This window comes from Eucalyptus grandis, chromosome 3, assembly GCF_016545825.1.
Source record: "Eucalyptus grandis isolate ANBG69807.140 chromosome 3, ASM1654582v1, whole genome shotgun sequence".
Taxonomy (NCBI): domain Eukaryota; kingdom Viridiplantae; phylum Streptophyta; class Magnoliopsida; order Myrtales; family Myrtaceae; genus Eucalyptus; species Eucalyptus grandis.
This window is the reverse complement of record NC_052614.1, coordinates 375,426-393,787: the sequence shown is the minus strand read 5'-3', so window position 1 is coordinate 393,787 and position 18,362 is coordinate 375,426. Positions and strand designations below refer to the sequence as shown.

Genomic DNA, 18,362 nt, shown 5'->3' with positions numbered 1-18,362 from the left:
AGATACCTTTTCAGGGGCTTAATTAGCGGAGGGAGGGGAAGGAGATGGACAACCTTTCTGAGATTCAATTCCCAAACATTCCATTTGGTCTTTCGTGACTTCTCAAAACAGATAAATCGATTTGCTTCCATATATCTAAATTTTTAGAAGCAATAAGTTCATTTGGATGCCAAGTTAATTTTTCAATTTGAACATAACTTTGAAATATAATCAATGGTAAATTTGAGCATATGCCATTGATAATAAGCTCATTTGCTTAATTCCTTTTGGACCTAGAGTTCTTACTACCAAAAACTCTGCAACCGCCCTTAAAATTTTTGTGGCTTAATTGATATCCTTTATTAAAATAATCTCAATTTTTAGGCTTTGTTTGTTTCATGGAAAATGAATTATTTAAAAAAAAATCTTTTGCTTAAGTGCAAAGATTATTTTTAATTTACCCATTTCTCACCTACTTATCTTAAACACGGGTATTTTGGGTTTTGGACTTAACTTAAAGCGTGACAATATACAATTGGGGAGATAAATGGAGGCCTGAAAGATTTGAAACTTAGGAGTTCTTGTTCTGGTACCATGTGAAATTTTGCAAAATCACATCCAACTGTTCCAAAACTTTTGTTGGATGCAAATGCAGTTTATTATTTAAATATTCTAACAAGCACAAATAAAGCATTTAGAGAACTCCACGATGAATTGCACAAACTGAAATACTTTTATCTACATACTTCACCTTTTCATTTCAGAAATGCTTTTATCTACAATAAAAGCATGAATTCTCATACACCCAACACAAACCACTGGGGGTTCGCCCCGTGTGGCCACCCTTCCAACTTGGAAGGGGAGGTGAAGGTTCAAATCCCCATCTTCTCGGGGGATGGGGGTAGGGACGCGTAAGTTTCGAGTGGGTTGCAACTCCCACGCCCGCAAGAGGTAGGGCACAAGTCTGAGTGAGTGTAGAGTAGGCATAGAGTAGGACTGACCAAAAAACAAAAAAAAAACACAATCATGAGAGTGTCAAGTTACATTAATTAGAAAAACGTATAAGTTCATGATATTTGATATATACAATAAATAGTTTGAGTGATTCGAGAAATTGTGATCTCCGATTGCTTGTGGAGCAAAACTTCATCAATCTCTGTTCATGAGGTAGACGCCCCTGACCAAACCATGCATGTAATTAAAATGTTTTTATCAAGGTATTTTCTAGCGAAACTACCCAAAATTTCAATTTTTGCAATCAATTCATATACATACACAGACATATGGTCTTCACAGTTCTACGGTTTGTCATGTCCCAATGATGATATTGACGTTGCATTAGGTTTTGTCACTATTATATCGAATATTGGTTTCACAACATCCTTTTCTGAATTACTTTTAGGATTGTAAATGTTCGTGAAGGGATAAAGCTATAAGGAATGCACTATAGGACATGTCAACAATTTTAAGAAAGTGACTTCAAAAAGATTTTTCTTGGAAGTTAACCAATAAATCACATATCATCTTATGTTAGGGTTAGGGAGGATTTTACTATTTCGTTAAAAAAAAAAATGGGCCTTTTTTTCGTATTTATGAACTTTTCAAAAGGTTATTTATTTTTTATTTAAAAAAAAAAAATAGCGAAAACACCAATCACCTAATTTCTCAGCTTATTGTTGTTAACTTACCAACACTTTCATGAAGTTATCAACTTCTTGTAGAAATTTAAAATTTACTAACTTTTCTTATCTTTGATGAACTTTTATTTGTCTTTTTTAGTAGCACCTTGTATTTATCAGTTCTTTTATGGATTTTTTAATCTAAACTTTTTTAGGCTTTCTCTAATTAAATTGCCAACTATTTTTGGATTACTAGTTGAAATTGGAGTTCTTAACAATGTTTATATGATTTTTAATTCATAAACTCTTTTTTTTTGTTTTACCAACTTTTATTTTTTTCTTACAAATACTTTAAATTTACCAACTCTAATGTGAACTTACCAATTTTTATTGTGTAACTTACTATTTTTCTCTCATTAGGCTACTTAGAAGTTTTGACCAACTCTCCTTTGAGCAAATTACCGTTGTATTTTTTTTTTTTAAAATTACCAACTTTTCTATTGATTTACTAACTGTATTTATCTTAACTAAATTAAGAAATTTACCAACTCTTTTTATAGAAATCACCAACCCTAATTAGAGTGATCACTAACTTTTCTCTTATTAATTTATGCACGAGTTTGTATTACCAACTTTCATTTCAGTTAGTAACCGATGTTTTTTTTAAATATACATATTAAATTACCAAGTTCTTTTGTCTTCTCATTTCTCTGCTTTTATTTACATTTCTTGCCAATGCCATATATTTACTAACAATCCTATAAAATTAACAAAATTTATTTGTGTGACTTATCAACTTTTCTCTAATTAAGTTGCCAACTAACTTGGAGTTACCAACTCTCATATGAGTTGCTTACCGAGTTTATTTGATTTTTTCAATTTAGAAACTTTCATATTGTTTGAAAAACTATATTTGCTTTGTTAAAAAAAAATGAATTCACTAGTTCTTTTTCCAAAGCTATCAACCTCAATAGAGGGATTACCAATTATTCTCTGATTAAATTACTAAATAATATTCATTACCAATTCTTATTTGAGTTAGTTTACCTAAGTTTGCATGTCTCCTTTTAAATTACCTACTTCTCTTACCTTTGACAATATATATATATATATATATATATATATATATATATATATTTCTCTTGTTTTTACAAAAAAATTATTTACCTTTACTACCAACACATTAAACCTATCAATTATTATGTGACATTATTTGCTTTGTTCAAATGACCTTCCAACTTTTTTTGATTAAGTAATTCAATGAAAAACTTGAAATAAATAAACATGGATAACTAACTCAAATAGGAGTACGAAGACAATTGGTTGAGAATTTAATCGGAAAAAAGTTAATAAGTAACTTAAATTAAAGTTAGTACTTTTTTTATAAGACTTGAGAAATTTGAAGCATAGTTAGGAATCATAAGTGAAATTTGATAAAATATTAGAAAAGTTGATAATTGAAAACTTGGTAACTCAAATGGAAGTTTGTGACTAGTTGTTAACATGATTGGAGAAAATTTGGTAAATCACTCTAATTAAGGTTAAAAAAAGTTGGTAAATTGAAAAAAAATAAAAAAACAGATAAACTTCTGTAAGTAACTTAGATGAGAGTTGGTAACTCAATACTAGATGAAAATTCGATGGCAGAAAATTTGGTGACGATTCCCACTAATTTAAGTTGGTCATCACTAATTCAATGGATCACTAATCAAGGAAAATAAAAGTTGATAGTACAATAAAAAAAAAAGCACTAAATTCAAAAAAGAAAAATCAAATACAGTAAATAACTCATATGAGATGTGATAAACTAGAACCATTTGGTAATTTAATTTGACAAAACTTGGTAAAGTCATTCAAATTTAGATAGTTTGGTGATTTCATATAAGAGATAGTAAATTCAAAACTTTAACAAGATATTGAAACAAAAATTGGTAAATTATCAGAAAATTTGGTAGCATGGAAACTACCAGGAAAATTGAGACAAATTAAGACAAATTACCAACAAGTTATCCGGGAACGAAAAAGTCATTGGTCACTTCTTTTTACCAACTGCTTTGAGACACTTACTGATACATGAATTTCATCAGCGGGTAGCAAAAATCCCCACAAAAATAAGGAGCTTGGGGATTGCTTTCCTTTTGACATCTTACGTCTCGTGTGAGACTACTTTTAGCTAATTGCTAAAACATGAATTTGAATACTCCACAAAAAGAGGGCATATTTCACTTGATTTAACAATCATTTGGCAATCATTTGTTCTGTAATAATTGACATTAAACAGCAAATTTAAGTGATTACGAACTTATCTCTAAAAGAGCATCACTTGTCTGTTCATTATGCATAAGAAATAAATACTGGGCAAAACAAAAAGCCGGAGATCAACTTAAACTGCATTGCAACTGCAAAATTATCCTCATTTTTTGGCCACAAGTAGCACGAACCCATGAACTGTATACAGGTTCCTGCAGACAAGTGCAGTCATCTCAGCCGTCGCAAATGTAGCACGAAATTGCACGAGAAAAAGGATTCAGAGATTGTTGGCACAAAAACAATGTGACCACCTTTTCAATAATGGAGGGCACGTCAAGCTTTGCGATCAGAAACACCGGCAAGCTAAGCTGCTGTTTACGGTGCAGTCTCTGTGTAGGGTGCATGCATTACCTATTACTGCTTTCGAATATTTTTCTTTTCTTTTAAATCTGCTGCTAAATGCTACGACCATGTACGTACAACATAATTATCTGCGTGCGTGACAAGTCTATTCCAACCCCAGCATTATATTGCTCAAGCATTTTTGAACTGTCTATTTTAGCTCCAGCACTCCTCCAGTCGTTTCGCAGAGAGAGAGAGAGAGAGAGAGAGAGAGAGAGATGGTAATATTCTCTGTTCTTTTCCTATGCATTCTTTTTGGTGGGGTTGATGGCTACTGTTGATAGAATGTGTGGCTATTTGTTGTCTCCCAGTGGTAGCTAGATTTTTCATTTGTTTTTTTCCGGATTTTTTTAAATAGTATGTGGGGTACGTACCCTACCAAAGTCACAGCAAGCAAACCCTAGCTAGGTGAAGGAATAAGAATAAGAATAGAAAAAAGTAGCATCTATCTACCTCCATTCACTGCAATATCTGGAGTTTGTAAGGAGACAAGCCTTTGTCCATCAATTCTCAGTCCAGTGTCAAGCTTTTGTCCATCAATTATTCACTGCGTCATCTGGACATATTCACAGCATATACTCGGTCACCATAACAAAATAAAATTAAAAATAGAAAGGAGATAAGGAATCCAAGCTATTAAATTATACACATTTGATACCGAGACATGACGTAATGCAGCGCAACCAAGTCCAAGAATTTGTAGTTAGCTTGGGTCTACCCCTGATTACGAGAGTACTAGGGACATTCTTGTTCTTCAAGTTTGATAAAAACAAGCAGGAAATATCATTCTATGCGGGCGTGTTAGAGGCGAGCATGATTACTAGAGCTGATAGACAAGATAACCTATCAAGAAACATATCCTATGCAAAACAATCCCAAAAGTTCTGGAACCTAAATGCCACCGGTCCTTTCTTCTTTTTAATCTGTTTGACACACAACCTGAATGCTATGTAAAAAGTGATCGAAACCGCCCTGGAACCTATGCTTATTTAAGGAAAACAGATTAACTGTCCTAGAGTGCTAGTATTGTGGTTGGCGTTACATTTGTTGCATCGTAAAACTTACGATGACTTCCAATTAAGGATACCTTTTTAACCATACAATAACGTGGATCAAATGGGTTTATTCCATGGGCTAAAGAAATAGATCAGAAGAATTTTGACAATCTTTTTGTTTCACTAAGCAACGTGTTCAAACATGTGACGAATGAATATTTCTATAAGCAGAATATCGTAATAAATGACATCCATTGTGATTAATAACTCACTTGGTTAGTGGCTTGGGCTATCTTGCTAATTGTTAATTGGTCTTTTTTTCACATGAGAGAGAGAGAGAGAGAGAGAGAGAGAGAGAGAGTTGATATTGGACATGGGGATTGGTGAACAAAGAGAGGGGTTGGCATCAATGATGAGATAGATTTGTCATGGTTTTGGCATTCAGTAGAGATAAGAAAAAAAAGGGTGAAGTGAGAAAGGAAAAGAACATACTTTTATTACCTTTTCTTTTCTCTGTTTTCTTTCACTTTAATCGGTCTCTTAAATTTCAGTATCAATAAAAAAGCTTCTCTCACAACCCTTACTTTTTCTTTTACTCCCCCTTTTACTGTCCATTGATGTGTCTACAACACAGTTCTTGAACCTTGGGATGATTTCTAGGGGAATAAACCTACACCTATACAAATTCTCATATATATCCTGAATGAATTGAGAGAGGATAATGATGACAAGACAAAAAAAAGCGGTTGCCCTTGTAGAAATTTCTCGTCAACACATAAAATTGGCCACGACTTCAACTAATGTCAAACTTTAATTGATGAGGAACCATAAATAATCTGTCCCAATTCAGTGTATATGTACAATACTAGTTCGTAAAAAGATAAGCTACATGAGAAGAATGTTATCGTGTTCCAACACTATAACTTACGAAAGCAGTGTGCGACAAAGAGCTCTCAGCATCATGAGAATCTATGCTCTAATAACAAGTTGGGGCGATGCATAATGAAAACCTAATAGCCACAGAAAAAAATCCTACAAACTCGCAGGTCATGACCGAAGTTCCCCACCAAGCCTTCAAGATGTCGCAGACAAGACTCACTCCGAGGCTTTCGGCAAAGGACCAAACACTCTCAATCTTATTCGTCTGTCTATCTATACATGTGGTGCGATGTAAAAATAATGGGAAGTTCCTAAGGCTATCTGCGATTTTGCATGGTACATCAAAAGCAATCCCATTTCGGGAACGTCACCTGCACGCTCTCAAAGTGCGAGTGATTGGGGAGCTTCCCGAGACCAAAGAAGTAGGGAACAATATTATGTGTGTGTGTGTGTGTGTGAGAGAGAGAGAGAGAGAGAGAGCGAGCGAGAGAAAGAAGGGGGGAAAAGTGAGATGAGAAAGAAAAAGGGTGGAGAGATGGGGAAAACATATCATATGATGGCTCTGCCAACATTTATTGTATAAAGTCGCACGCTCTCCTTTTCACACTTCTCTTACGTCTCTCTAACCCATCTCACACCGTGTGAGACTGGACTTAGTGACTCAAGACCAACATGCAGGCAATTCCCCAATCCAAACACATAGATCTGTGAGCGTTAGAACAAACAGCTACTTACTTTGCTTAGAAAATCTGCATCTCACGCACGAGTAATCTCACAGACTTAATAGCCATAAGATTTATGGATCCTATGATTTCTAGCTCTTCAAATATGATAATGAAAGGCATCGAGCTTATACAAAATATAACCCAAGGATATGCCTTCAAAAGGAGTTGACGACCAGTCCAAATCTTCTTGCCACAAACCACTGGAAAAATTGCCCATATAGCTTTAGAGAGAGATCGGTCCATGAGTAGATGTTCCCTTGTTTCATTTGCATCGCCACAGACAGCAGAGTGGATCAACTTTAAAATGCCAGGATATTATTCTGTCCTTTGGAGGCAACCTTTCAAGAATGAACAACCACGAAATGAGAGACTGTTTAGATATACTGAGAGGAAACCAGAGCAAGTGATGCCATTGCACTCCTGGCCTTGTATTCCTCAGTACAGACCAGGCACTATTAACTTAGAAAAGTTTATCTCGAGCAGCATTCCAAATCACTTTTCCGTCCCTATCGCCAGGAAAGAGAATGCCACATACAGTAGCTTGAATGTGAACCACAACATCAGATCTTGCTTTTGGCCACACCAAATCCATATTAGTGATAACAGCAGCCACATTAGCTTGACAAGATAACCCGTTATCATGAATAACTCTCCTGCCATATTTATCGAGAAGTGGCCCATCAGGATGGCAATAGTCGTGCCAGAGAAAGGTATTCATGCCATTAGCAATTATCTGCTCAATCAAAGGCCTAGCAAGCACTCTTATTTTTGTTGAATATTTCATGGTTTTGAAAGTTTGAAAGCCATTGTTTTGTAACGGTTTTGACAACGATCCATTTGATGGAAAATAGATTTATTTTTAAATATCACAGCTGGCTGACTTAATTTGTTTCGCACCAGCCCTCTCTTTCGTTTGCCTATAAATAGAACCTCCCAATCACAATTAAAAAATATACCTCAACAAGAAAATTCTCTCTTCTCCTTCCATTTCTTTCCTTTCTTTGTTGGTTTTACATATAATTTTGCTGTTCATATGCCTTCTATTATTCTGTGTAGAGTAAAGAGAAAGGTCTATTGTGTCATGGGAGAATAGCTGCTAGAGCATATTGCACCAAGTTTTATACTCTGAGTGGTGAAATTGACAATGTTTGCACGCCTCCAACGGTTGATCTTATTTTCATTTTCTCCAATTTTTTTCCAATAATCTTAAAGATAATCCTTATGGATTTCTAAGTAGAAACGGTGCCGTTACCACCATCGTGCTACCACTATCACCACTATTGTGCCACAGTTGTGTGACCAGCACTACCACATATGCTTTATGCTAAACCATCACTTGACATACTAAAGATTCAAGTTTAAATTGCAACAACTTCAAAAGATTTTTTTTTTCTTTATATGTGTATGGAGTTGCTTTCCCTCTTACGAAGACCAAATTGACTGATATTAAGATGCTGAAACAATAGACACATGCTTATAAGGTATGTAGGCACACAATTATTAGTAAGCTTTCTAATGAATTGTTTGATATCTATTGTTTGTACAAAGAAGCAAAATAAATATTGCACTCCAAAAAATAGAATTTCACTTATTCACGTCTTGATTGCCTTAACTTTTATTTACAAACTTTTTGTACCAAATTGATGTTAAAACAACATTTCTACATGGTGAATTAGAAGAAGAAATTTACATGGTGCAACCTAAGGGATGTGTTCTTCCGGGCCAAGAAAACAAAGTTTGTAAACTCCTTAAATCTTTATATGGTCTAAAGCAAGCACCAAAAAAATGGCATTAAAATTTGATCAAGTTCTAGTTAATAATTGTTTTCCTTAATTGGAGTAGATAAATGTGTGTAAACAAAAATTGTTGATAGATAATATGTTATTATTAGCTTGACGACATGCTTACATTTGGACATGCATTGATGTTGTAAATAATTCAAAATGTTTTTTTACTTCTAAATTTGACATAAAGGACTTGGGGGAAGCTAATGTTATTTTCAATGTTAAAATCGTAGGAAGTGATAGTGGCCTAATGTTTAACCAAGAGGATTATGTGGAGAGGCTATTTAAAAATATGAACACTTTAATGTCATGTCTGTGAGTACTCCTTATGATGCTAATACCCAATTAACAAAAATAGAGGAGATGGTGTGGCTCAATTTGAATATGCTCAAATTACTGGGAGACTAATGCATTTAATGAACCATATTTGACCCAATATAACTTACGTTGTGCGTAGACTGAGTCAATATACACAAAATCCTAACCGTGATTATTAGACTACCTTGAGCAAAGTAATGAAATATTTGAGAAGAACCATAGACTATGGCCTTTTGTATAGTGGATTTCCCACTATATTGGGAAGATACAACGATGCTAACTAGATCTCATATTCAAATGAGACAAACTCCACCGGCGGTTATGTGTTCACCCTTGATAGATGTGCTGTAACTTGAAAATCAACCAAACAAACGATAATTGCAAAATCCACCATGAAGTTAGAATTTGCAACTCTACAATTGGCTAGCAATGAGGCTAAGCAATTAAAAAACTTCTTCGTATATATTCATTCCCTTGAGAATGAAACCGATACCTTCATTGAGAATGAAATTGACACCTTCATTGAGAATGAAACCAACACATTTTGTGTCTAGGCATTGTGATTACCAAGTGGCAATAGCCATTACAAAGAATAAACTTTCAATGATAAAAACAAACATCCATATGAGACACATTGTGATAAAGCAGCTATCTAAAGATGAAATTATACCTATTGATTATGTGAAGTCAAAAGTGAATTTGGCTAATCTTTAGACTAAACCTATGGGAAGAAAATTAATTAATGATACATCAAGAGGAATGACATTTAAGCCAGTTAAGAAAAATCAATAATAGTAGTAACCTATGTGATTTATGATTCCATTAATTAGGTCCATATGTGGAATAACAAATCACTTCTTGATCTAGTGATATCTTGAATTATAGTATACACTTGATGGAATCACCTATATAAGTGTGGAGTAGGGCAGCTTCTATGAGATTTTTGGCAAAATTTCTAGAGCACTTATGAACACATCAAGCACATGCATGGCCTATTAGCACAAAACCACTTTCTTTATTTTTTTTGTCTGTCTAACTCAAACTCTCAACTCACTCTCGAACTTTTATCTTACTTGTTTATAGCGTAAGAGTGAAACCTCATGCTTGAAGCTAAATGTCCTCACCCTTAGTGGGGAATCAAACTCCCATCTCTCACTTCTCATATGAGACTGGTGGCCACTGGGGTAATCCCCAGTAGATTAGCACAAAACCATTTTGTACAACAAATTTGTGCGGTGTAATGTGATTAGTTAAAATTACAATTCATAAAAAGAAATTCTTGATTTATAGAAGTTTCAAACTTCACCAATAATTCTGTAAATTATATTTTATTCTATCTAGGTTTGGTTCATTGCCCAAAAGGCACTAGTTCCTATGCAGTTCATTCAATTAATAAGTCTACATAATTATTTCATTTCTTTTCAAAACCTTATGAAATATGTGGGAGATTGTTGAATATTTCAATGGTTTTAGAAATTTGAAAGCCATTATTTTGTAATGATTTTGTAACAGTTCTGACAGCCATCAATGTAATAAAAATTGCTTGATTTTTAAATTCAAAGTTGGCTAATTTAATTTGGTTCTCACCAACCCTCTCTTCACTTGCTTATAAATAGAACCTCCAAACCACAATAGAAAAATACACCTAAACAAGAAGATTCCCTCTTTGCCTTTCATTTCTTTGTTGGGCTTTATATATAATTGTGTTGTTCATATTCCTGCTGTTATTCAATGCAGAGTAAAAAGAAAAGGTCTATTGTATCCTAGGAGTACAACCACTAGAGCCTATTGTAGTGCTTTCATGCCTCAGAAAATTGATCTTGATCTTATTTTCGTTTTCTCCATCTATAGACTTTTCTTTTTTGAACCACTTTTGTAGGCTCAGATTGCAGAAAGAAGAAGGATATTAGGAATGCAAATTTTTTGTTGCATATAATTGGTCATCAAGTTGGAAGCAAATGTGACATCTATATCATAAGCACATAAAATGAGTGTGGATGATGATATGGATTGAGATGTAAAAAAAATAAAAAATCATATCTCTTCTAGTCTGAAAATCCAGCATTTGACTAATGATCTAGATATGAAGTCAACTAAACAGATTTTTTCTTTTTTCTTTTTTGCGATGCTCTCGTCTTAATTTCGGTGGTTTAAAACTTCGGTGGCAAAATCATGTAAAAATTAGGGGGTTGGGCTTTCTGGGAGTGGGGCATGGATGTCAGGTTCAGTGTAGTTAGTGTTTTATCCTTTTAGTGCTTTGTAGAATTCATGTCAGGCAAAATGAAAACCAAATCATTCGGAGTCCGAAAGATTGTATCTTTCGATTCAAAAAGACATTTTTGCGGGAATCTCAGTTAATCCCATAAAGCAAAATCGATACTTTCCTTGTAAGAAGAGTAAACCAACGTTTCTCTTTCTTACCTCACTTTAAACCACTTTGAAAATAAGGGGATTTTTTTCCTCCTCCCACTGATTTGGCACTCTCTTTCGAAATCGATAGCATCAGAATTTATGTAACTCAAGCGATGGGAAACCCCACAAGGATTCTTGTTGTCATACATGTACAAGGCACTAATGGAGTGCTACATTGCTTTAAAGATGAAGAGGGAATGATGAGCATGTCCCACCTCATCACACACTACTCACTGTTCTGGCCTTTTCTCTTAATCAAACATCGACATCATTGCATGATGTTTTCAATCACGAGAAGAGTACTCATTATATGGGATTTTACTGCAAGTTATCATTCAGCCTTTTCTCTTTGTTGACGCATTTAACTAATTTGGAATTTGATTGAAAGAATAGGGAACCAGACGATTTCTACGACTTTGACTGCATGCAAGGATTGATATGCGCGCAGTGGTGTACTCAGCTTCAAGAAAAGTCCAACTCAACAAGACATATTTTCTCAATGGCTTTTTTGACCCACTATAAAGTGTCCTTTGCTTACAAACCTTTCTCCTCCGTAATCCTCACACGCATCGCACGGCTACTGCTGCCCGCATGCATTATTGAGTGTGGATGTCTTGCACCATACAGATTAGCGCGAAAGAAATTGAGGGAAGGGGGAATGGTATCGGGTAACAGAGAGCTCCCGTGCATAGAAACGTGGAGATGCTTAATTAGCAAAGTGCAAACGTGACACTCAACCACTAAAACAGTAAATTCGATGCCTTGCGTTGCTTTATTTGGCAAGTAATATGAGTTTTAAGTGGACGGTTAGAGAAAGGACGAGGTGTTTAAGACAAGAAAGTGATTAGTATGGTACAGATCAGAGAGAGAGAGAGAGAGAGAGAGAGCGTCAATAATGCTTTGTAGGATAGCAGACAGAGGGTTGCTTTTTGGGTACTTGGGGAATAAAATGCTGTCCCTCTACGAGGATTGGCGTGAGAGAGAGAGAGAGAGAGAGAGAGAGAGAGAGAGAGCGTCTTTTTCTCTCTCTTTAGATCAAACCAAAATTGTGAAATATTTACGCATAAACGACAAATGACGAACCAGAGGAAGGAAATAAAAAAGATGGGAGTTTAGCTTGATCTCCTGTAATCTTTGCCACTTTTCCACCTTTTCCCTTTAGTACTTTTTCTCGAATTTCTGATGGCTTTCTCTGTCCATTCAAAGGGTGATGTGGGAAATAAAATAAAGAAAAGCAAAGAAGAAAGGACAAAAGCTCTCTCATCAGAGAGAGAGAGAGAGTTTTGAACTGCGGACCCCACACACGACCCTTCCTCCCCTTCGTAAACACACATTTCCGTAGCAATGAAAAAGAAAAAGAAAAACTAAAAACGACATTTTATCAATTGCATGCATCGCATTATCATATTACGTTCAATTCCATCTGAATCTTAACTGAGATATTGCATGCATGCTGTGGCAGTGAAAACGGAAATTTTAAATAACCGAGTCCCTTGTAGATTAAAATCTTTTGTTGCAGCTTTTCCATCACCACCAGATCATCTTGAACTTGATTGTCTTAAGAGGCACAGGCAAATCATGCCATTAAAGTTTCCTCCCCATCCGATGATATTTGTAAGTCCCTAGAAGCCAAAAATGATTATTATAAAGTGGCTTTAGTCTTAATTATCACCAAAACAAGCACCTACGATTCTACTGAGATATTAATTAGACCGGCCTTGGCCTTCCCAAAAGAATGATGGGGTACTACCACCACTGTCTGTGACAAGTTAAAAAACCGGAAAGGGGAGGGGGGGGCGGGGGAGAGAGAGAGAGAGAGAGAGAAATAAGTGGAAATAAAAAGGCTGAAAAGCTATATTGATCAGACACAATAGAAAGAGAGCAACAAGGGGAGAAATAAATAAAGCAAATAAACAGCTCTCATCTCATTTGGCGAAGAAGTATAAAGAAGGCTGCTTGGTCTAGTCTTGTTTTTCTAAAGCCACATATTCAGCTTCCTTCATCGTCTCTCTCTCTCTTCCACGACTCTCACAAGGAGCCAACCCATTCCCATTCGAGAAACGTTCCTGAGTCTTGCAAGACTCTCAGTTTCAACTTAGCCAAACAAAGGACTAGAGAAAGAAAGCCGGAGCCTGAAAGCCAGCTTTCTGGGTCTCTCTTAACTTGAAGTTAAGAAAGATTTCTTTTTAGGGGGGTTGGGGTTATCTTCACGCACCGCTCAACAGAGAAGAAACAGCTCAACAATAGTCCCCAGAACAGTGAGCTGGTCACAAAAGGGGGGGTGGTGAGGGGGGGTTTCGGTCAAGTGTGATGCGTGCAGGAGCTTACACGGTCCAACAGACCCTCACAGCAGAGGCTGCTTCAGTCCTGAAGCACTCTCTCAGCCTTGCAAGGAGGAGAGGCCATGCCCAGGTCACTCCCCTGCATGTTGCTGCCACCCTTCTGAGCTCAAGGTCGAGCCTTTTGAGGAGAGCCTGTCTCAAGTCTCAGCCACCTTCCTCTCATCCTCATCCTCACCCTCACCACCACCATCCTCTCCAATGCAGAGCTCTTGAGCTTTGCTTCAATGTCGCGCTCAACAGGCTTCCCACGACCCCAGGCCCAATGCTCCATGGCCAACAGGCCTCTCTCTCCAATGCCCTGATCGCCGCCCTCAAGAGAGCCCAGGCTCACCAGAGGAGGGGTTGCATTGAGCAGCAGCAGCAACAGCCTCTCTTGACCATCAAGGTCGAGTTGGAACAGCTGGTCATATCCATCCTAGATGACCCGAGTGTGAGTCGGGTCATGAGAGAGGCTGGCTTCTCTAGCACCGCAGTGAAGAGCAACATAGAGGATTCTTCGGCTTCTTCTGTGTTCCAGTGTTACAGCTCCTCCGGTGGGGTCTTCTCTTCGCCTTGCTCCCCTTCGCCTGCCGATGCGGCCCAACAGAGAGAAGTGGTCAAAAACCCTAGTGGCAGTTTCTGGCAGACCCACTTGTTCAACTACTCTCCTGAGCAAAACCCAGTTCTGTTCTCTCCCCAGAAGAGAGTTTTGAGCAACTGCTTCGTCACAGATCCTGTTAATAATCCTGTGAAGGAGGAGGACGTCAAAGTGGTTCTTGAGGTACTGTTGAGGAAGAATAAGAGAAGGAATGTTGTGATAGTGGGTGACTGCTTTTCACAGAATGATGGCCTTATTGGAGAGCTGATGGCAAGAATCGAGAAAGGAGAGGTTCCTGAGGAGCTCAAATCGGCCCAGTTCATAAAGTTCGAATTTGCACCCGTTTCCTTGAGGTACATGAAGAGAGAGGACGTGGAGATAAACATTTCAGAACTCAAGAGAAAGATTCATGATCATTCTGTTGCACCTAGATCAAGTGGTGGAGGTGTGATAATCTATACGGGAGACTTGAAATGGACCTTGGAAACTAGTAATGGTGGGGGTGAGAAAAACGGTGAAGTGTCGGTGGTATACAGCCCAGTGGATCATCTTGTTACAGAGATGGGCAGGTTATTAGAAGATTACTGCGGTGGTTCATGTGCAAAGGTTTGGCTAATGGCAACGGCAAATATTCAGACGTACATGAAATGCCAAATGAAACAGCCTGCTTTGGAAGTTCAATGGGGTCTCCAACCTGTTTCTCTTCCATCTGGCGGCCTCGGTTTGAGCCTCCATGCATCCAGGTCCTCTCTCTCTCTCTCTCTCTCTCGGTTTTGGCTGGTTCACATGGTTTATTATAGTATATCTAGCTTTAATCATTGTGTCTTCCATTTTCAGTCATTCTTTTGAAACGTTGTGTTTGTATTTTACTGATCTGCGGATGCACGGTATCGAAGTAAGACCTGAAGCGCCTGTCAAGAAAAAGTATGCTTTGTGGAGACACAGGCGTGAATGACTGTCCCTTCTGTTTCTTACATATTGTTTTTGTCAGCATATACTTTACCTTGCAACATGATTATTCTTCACTAAGGAAAATCTCACCAGCCCAAAATTTTTTAACGCGGACAACGTTTCTTTCCAGATCGGAAAAAGAAAATTCTGCAGCATAAAAAGATTGGCTGTCTGGACTTTCGGCGACCAATTTGACTTTCTGTAATTTGCCTTTCGGTTTTTGTGGAACTGCTTTGTATTCGGAGATAGGGTGATGATTACTCTAGGATTCAGGAAGTCCTAGGATCGACCCATGTATATTGCAGCTTTCTTACTTGAACCATGAGAGCAAAATCAAATATTCGGTTTTCGTTTTCCCACTGAAAAGCTTTAATGAAGTGATAATTAAATATATCATGACCGTACTTACCGACTATGAAATAAAAAAAAAATGCTGTTAGAGTTAGTGAAACGTGAGAAAATTTTACACAGATCTGGGAAAAAAGAACATGAATTTTTCTAGAGTAGGCCATGCCAGTTCCTATGGTGATCATGAATTTTTCGCCAAATTTGGGCATGGGTTTTTCCAAGTGCTTAACCAACACCTTTGTGCGCGTGCATGCCCATGTATATATTATTTTTCATACATTTATATGTAAATAAAAACAAAAAATAAAAATTGCTAACATTCAGTTTCTTTAACTGAGTTGCGTCTATTTATGACACGTAAAGAGGCAATAATTAGACTAACAGATTTTAGCAATGAGAAAATTGACACTTTCTCATTAACGAGACAAATGAGTTCCAACTTTTGAGTGTCTTAAGGAGGACACTTTTCTCTCTCTCTTTGGTTTCTTGTTGTCTACTTAGGCCCTTTCTTCTTGCAAACACTTCTAACGTGTACAGACATCCATATGTTGCAGCAACAGCGACTCAAAACAACCTTTGGCGAGTCCACCTCAGGTGCTGGAAATAAAGCACCTGAGCAAGGAGGAACGAGATGGCCTCACTTGCTGTGCTGAGTGCACCTCCAACTACGAGAAAGAAGCTGACCTATTCAAATCTAATCAGCAGAAACTTTTGCCATCCTGGCTTCTAGGACAAGGCAAAGATGCTCTCCGCAAGGTACATTTGTACAAAATTGGTTGTGCTTTTATACCTTGCATTGTCCATTTATAGTTATCTACAATAATTCATACCCGTTAAGAGTGCATCATTCTAGCAATGCACTTACCTCTAAAGTTGTGTAATTTGCAGGAAGACTTGGCTGAGCTGAGGGAAAAATGGAACAGATTATGCCATGGGCTCCACCGGGACAGGACAAGAAGCTACAGTACTTCGACCTTGTATGGCAATCAAAGTTCCGTAGGGAAGGCCTACTGCAGCACATTGTCACACCCTTGGTGGCCTACTCAAAGCACCATCTTCCCCGATGCAAATTCAATCTCGTTTGCTAGCTCGCCATTGAAGCCCAATCAGGGTTCCAATACCGTGCCCCGTTTCAGACGGCAACAGTCCTGTACCATCGAGTTCAATTCTGGTGCCTGGACTGAGAATAAGCATGGTAGGCCAGAACCGAACTTGTATTCTCTCAAGAACACTGAAGGAAAGGAGGTGAAGATCACTCTCACTCTTGGCAATTCCCTTTTGGATGATCCGGGGAAACTGGCAGAGCAGAATATTGAGAGGATGTTGCTGCGAGGTAACATGCGACGGTTGCTTCAGGATAATGTGCCATGGCAATCTGAAACAATTCCTGCAATTGTGGAGGCCTTGTTCAATGCCAAATGCACCAAGAAGGATAGTTGGCTACTGATTCTGGGAAATGACACGGTTGGAAAGAGAAGGTTGGCGCATTCGATTGCAGAGTCAATGTTTGGGTCAGCTGATTTCCTTTTTCAGATGAACATGAGAACAAAGCGTGACAAGGAGGCCTCATCGGATGAAATAGAGGCAAGGATCTCAAAGAATGATGACAAACTTGTGGTTTTGGTGGAAGACATTGATTTGGCTGACAAGCAATTCATTAGGTACCTCGCTGACCGATTCGAGACTGGAAAATTTACAGATTCAAGCCAGGGAGAACAAAACCAAGGTCAAGTTGTGTTCATATTGACTAGTGGGGACTCCACGGGCTATGATGGTCGAATCAGACAGAGTTCAGCAGTTCAGATGACTGTAAAGGTCATTGAAACAACAACCAATTCTAATCACAAGAGGAAGTCCGAGTGGGGCTTGTCAGATAAGATGAAAAATCCGAGAACGGATGGGAACAAGAGTGCATATTTGGGTTCCTTTGAGAAAGGAAACATCGAGGAAGTATTGTCGAGGCAGTCCAGCTTCAATGCCATTGATCTGAATATGAAGGCCGATGAGGACTATGAACCTGGCGGGAAACCAGAGGACTTGAGCCCCAATTCAAGTGACTTGACCCGCGAGAGTTCAGGCGAAATCCAATGCCCGCAGACATTCCTGGAATTGATTGAAAACCGGTTCACCTTTAACCGAAGCCTGACTCGAGATAGGGAGACGATGGAGTTTTTCTTGTCCATGATAAAGAAATCTTTCGAAGGGGTATACGGGGATGCAAATAATGTTAGGTTTAGTGTAGAGGAGGGGGTTTTAGAGGAGATAGTAGCTGGTGGGGGGTTTTTTCTGAACAGTTTGTTTGAGAAATGGTTAAAGGACATTTTCCAAACAGCCTTGCAAATAGTCACATGTAAGGGGAGGGATGGTATAAGTTTTAGGCTCTGTTTAGGGGGTAAAGGTGAAGGAAACTTGGAAGAAGGGTTCATGAGCACATGCCTGCCCAAGAAAATCCAAATTTCCTACGGGGACTAATCTGTTTATGTAACTTGCTAATGTCCATAAGGGGATGTGTTTATTTGGTTTGGTTCACTCTTTGTTGTTAGCCTTTTCCCTGTAGACTCTCTCTCTCTCTCTCTCTCTCTCTCTCTCTCTCTGTGCGCGTGTGATGAATTGATGAGCCATAAAGGAAACCTTACCACACATGCACGATAAACGACAATCATGTGTTTTGGAGTTCCACATAAAGACAATAAAGGAGGTTAACAATCACATATATTCATTTGAATCTCAGAGATAGTGATTACATGGATATAGCTAACTTTACCTACTAGAAATTTCCAT

General features: G+C 37.8%; 1 protein-coding gene across 1 annotated transcript; it reads left to right on the top strand.

The window, feature by feature from the left end:
• Positions 1 to 13,294: 13,294 nt before the first annotated feature.
• LOC104435916 (protein SMAX1-LIKE 4) lies at positions 13,295 to 18,110 on the top strand. Its single transcript, XM_010048619.3, has 3 exons — positions 13,295 to 15,025; positions 16,136 to 16,337; positions 16,470 to 18,110. The coding sequence occupies exons 1-3, from the start codon at positions 13,674 to 13,676 to the stop codon at positions 18,051 to 18,053; spliced, it is 3,138 nt and encodes a 1,045-aa protein (XP_010046921.2). The 5' UTR covers positions 13,295 to 13,673; the 3' UTR covers positions 18,054 to 18,110.
• Positions 18,111 to 18,362: the final 252 nt, after the last annotated feature.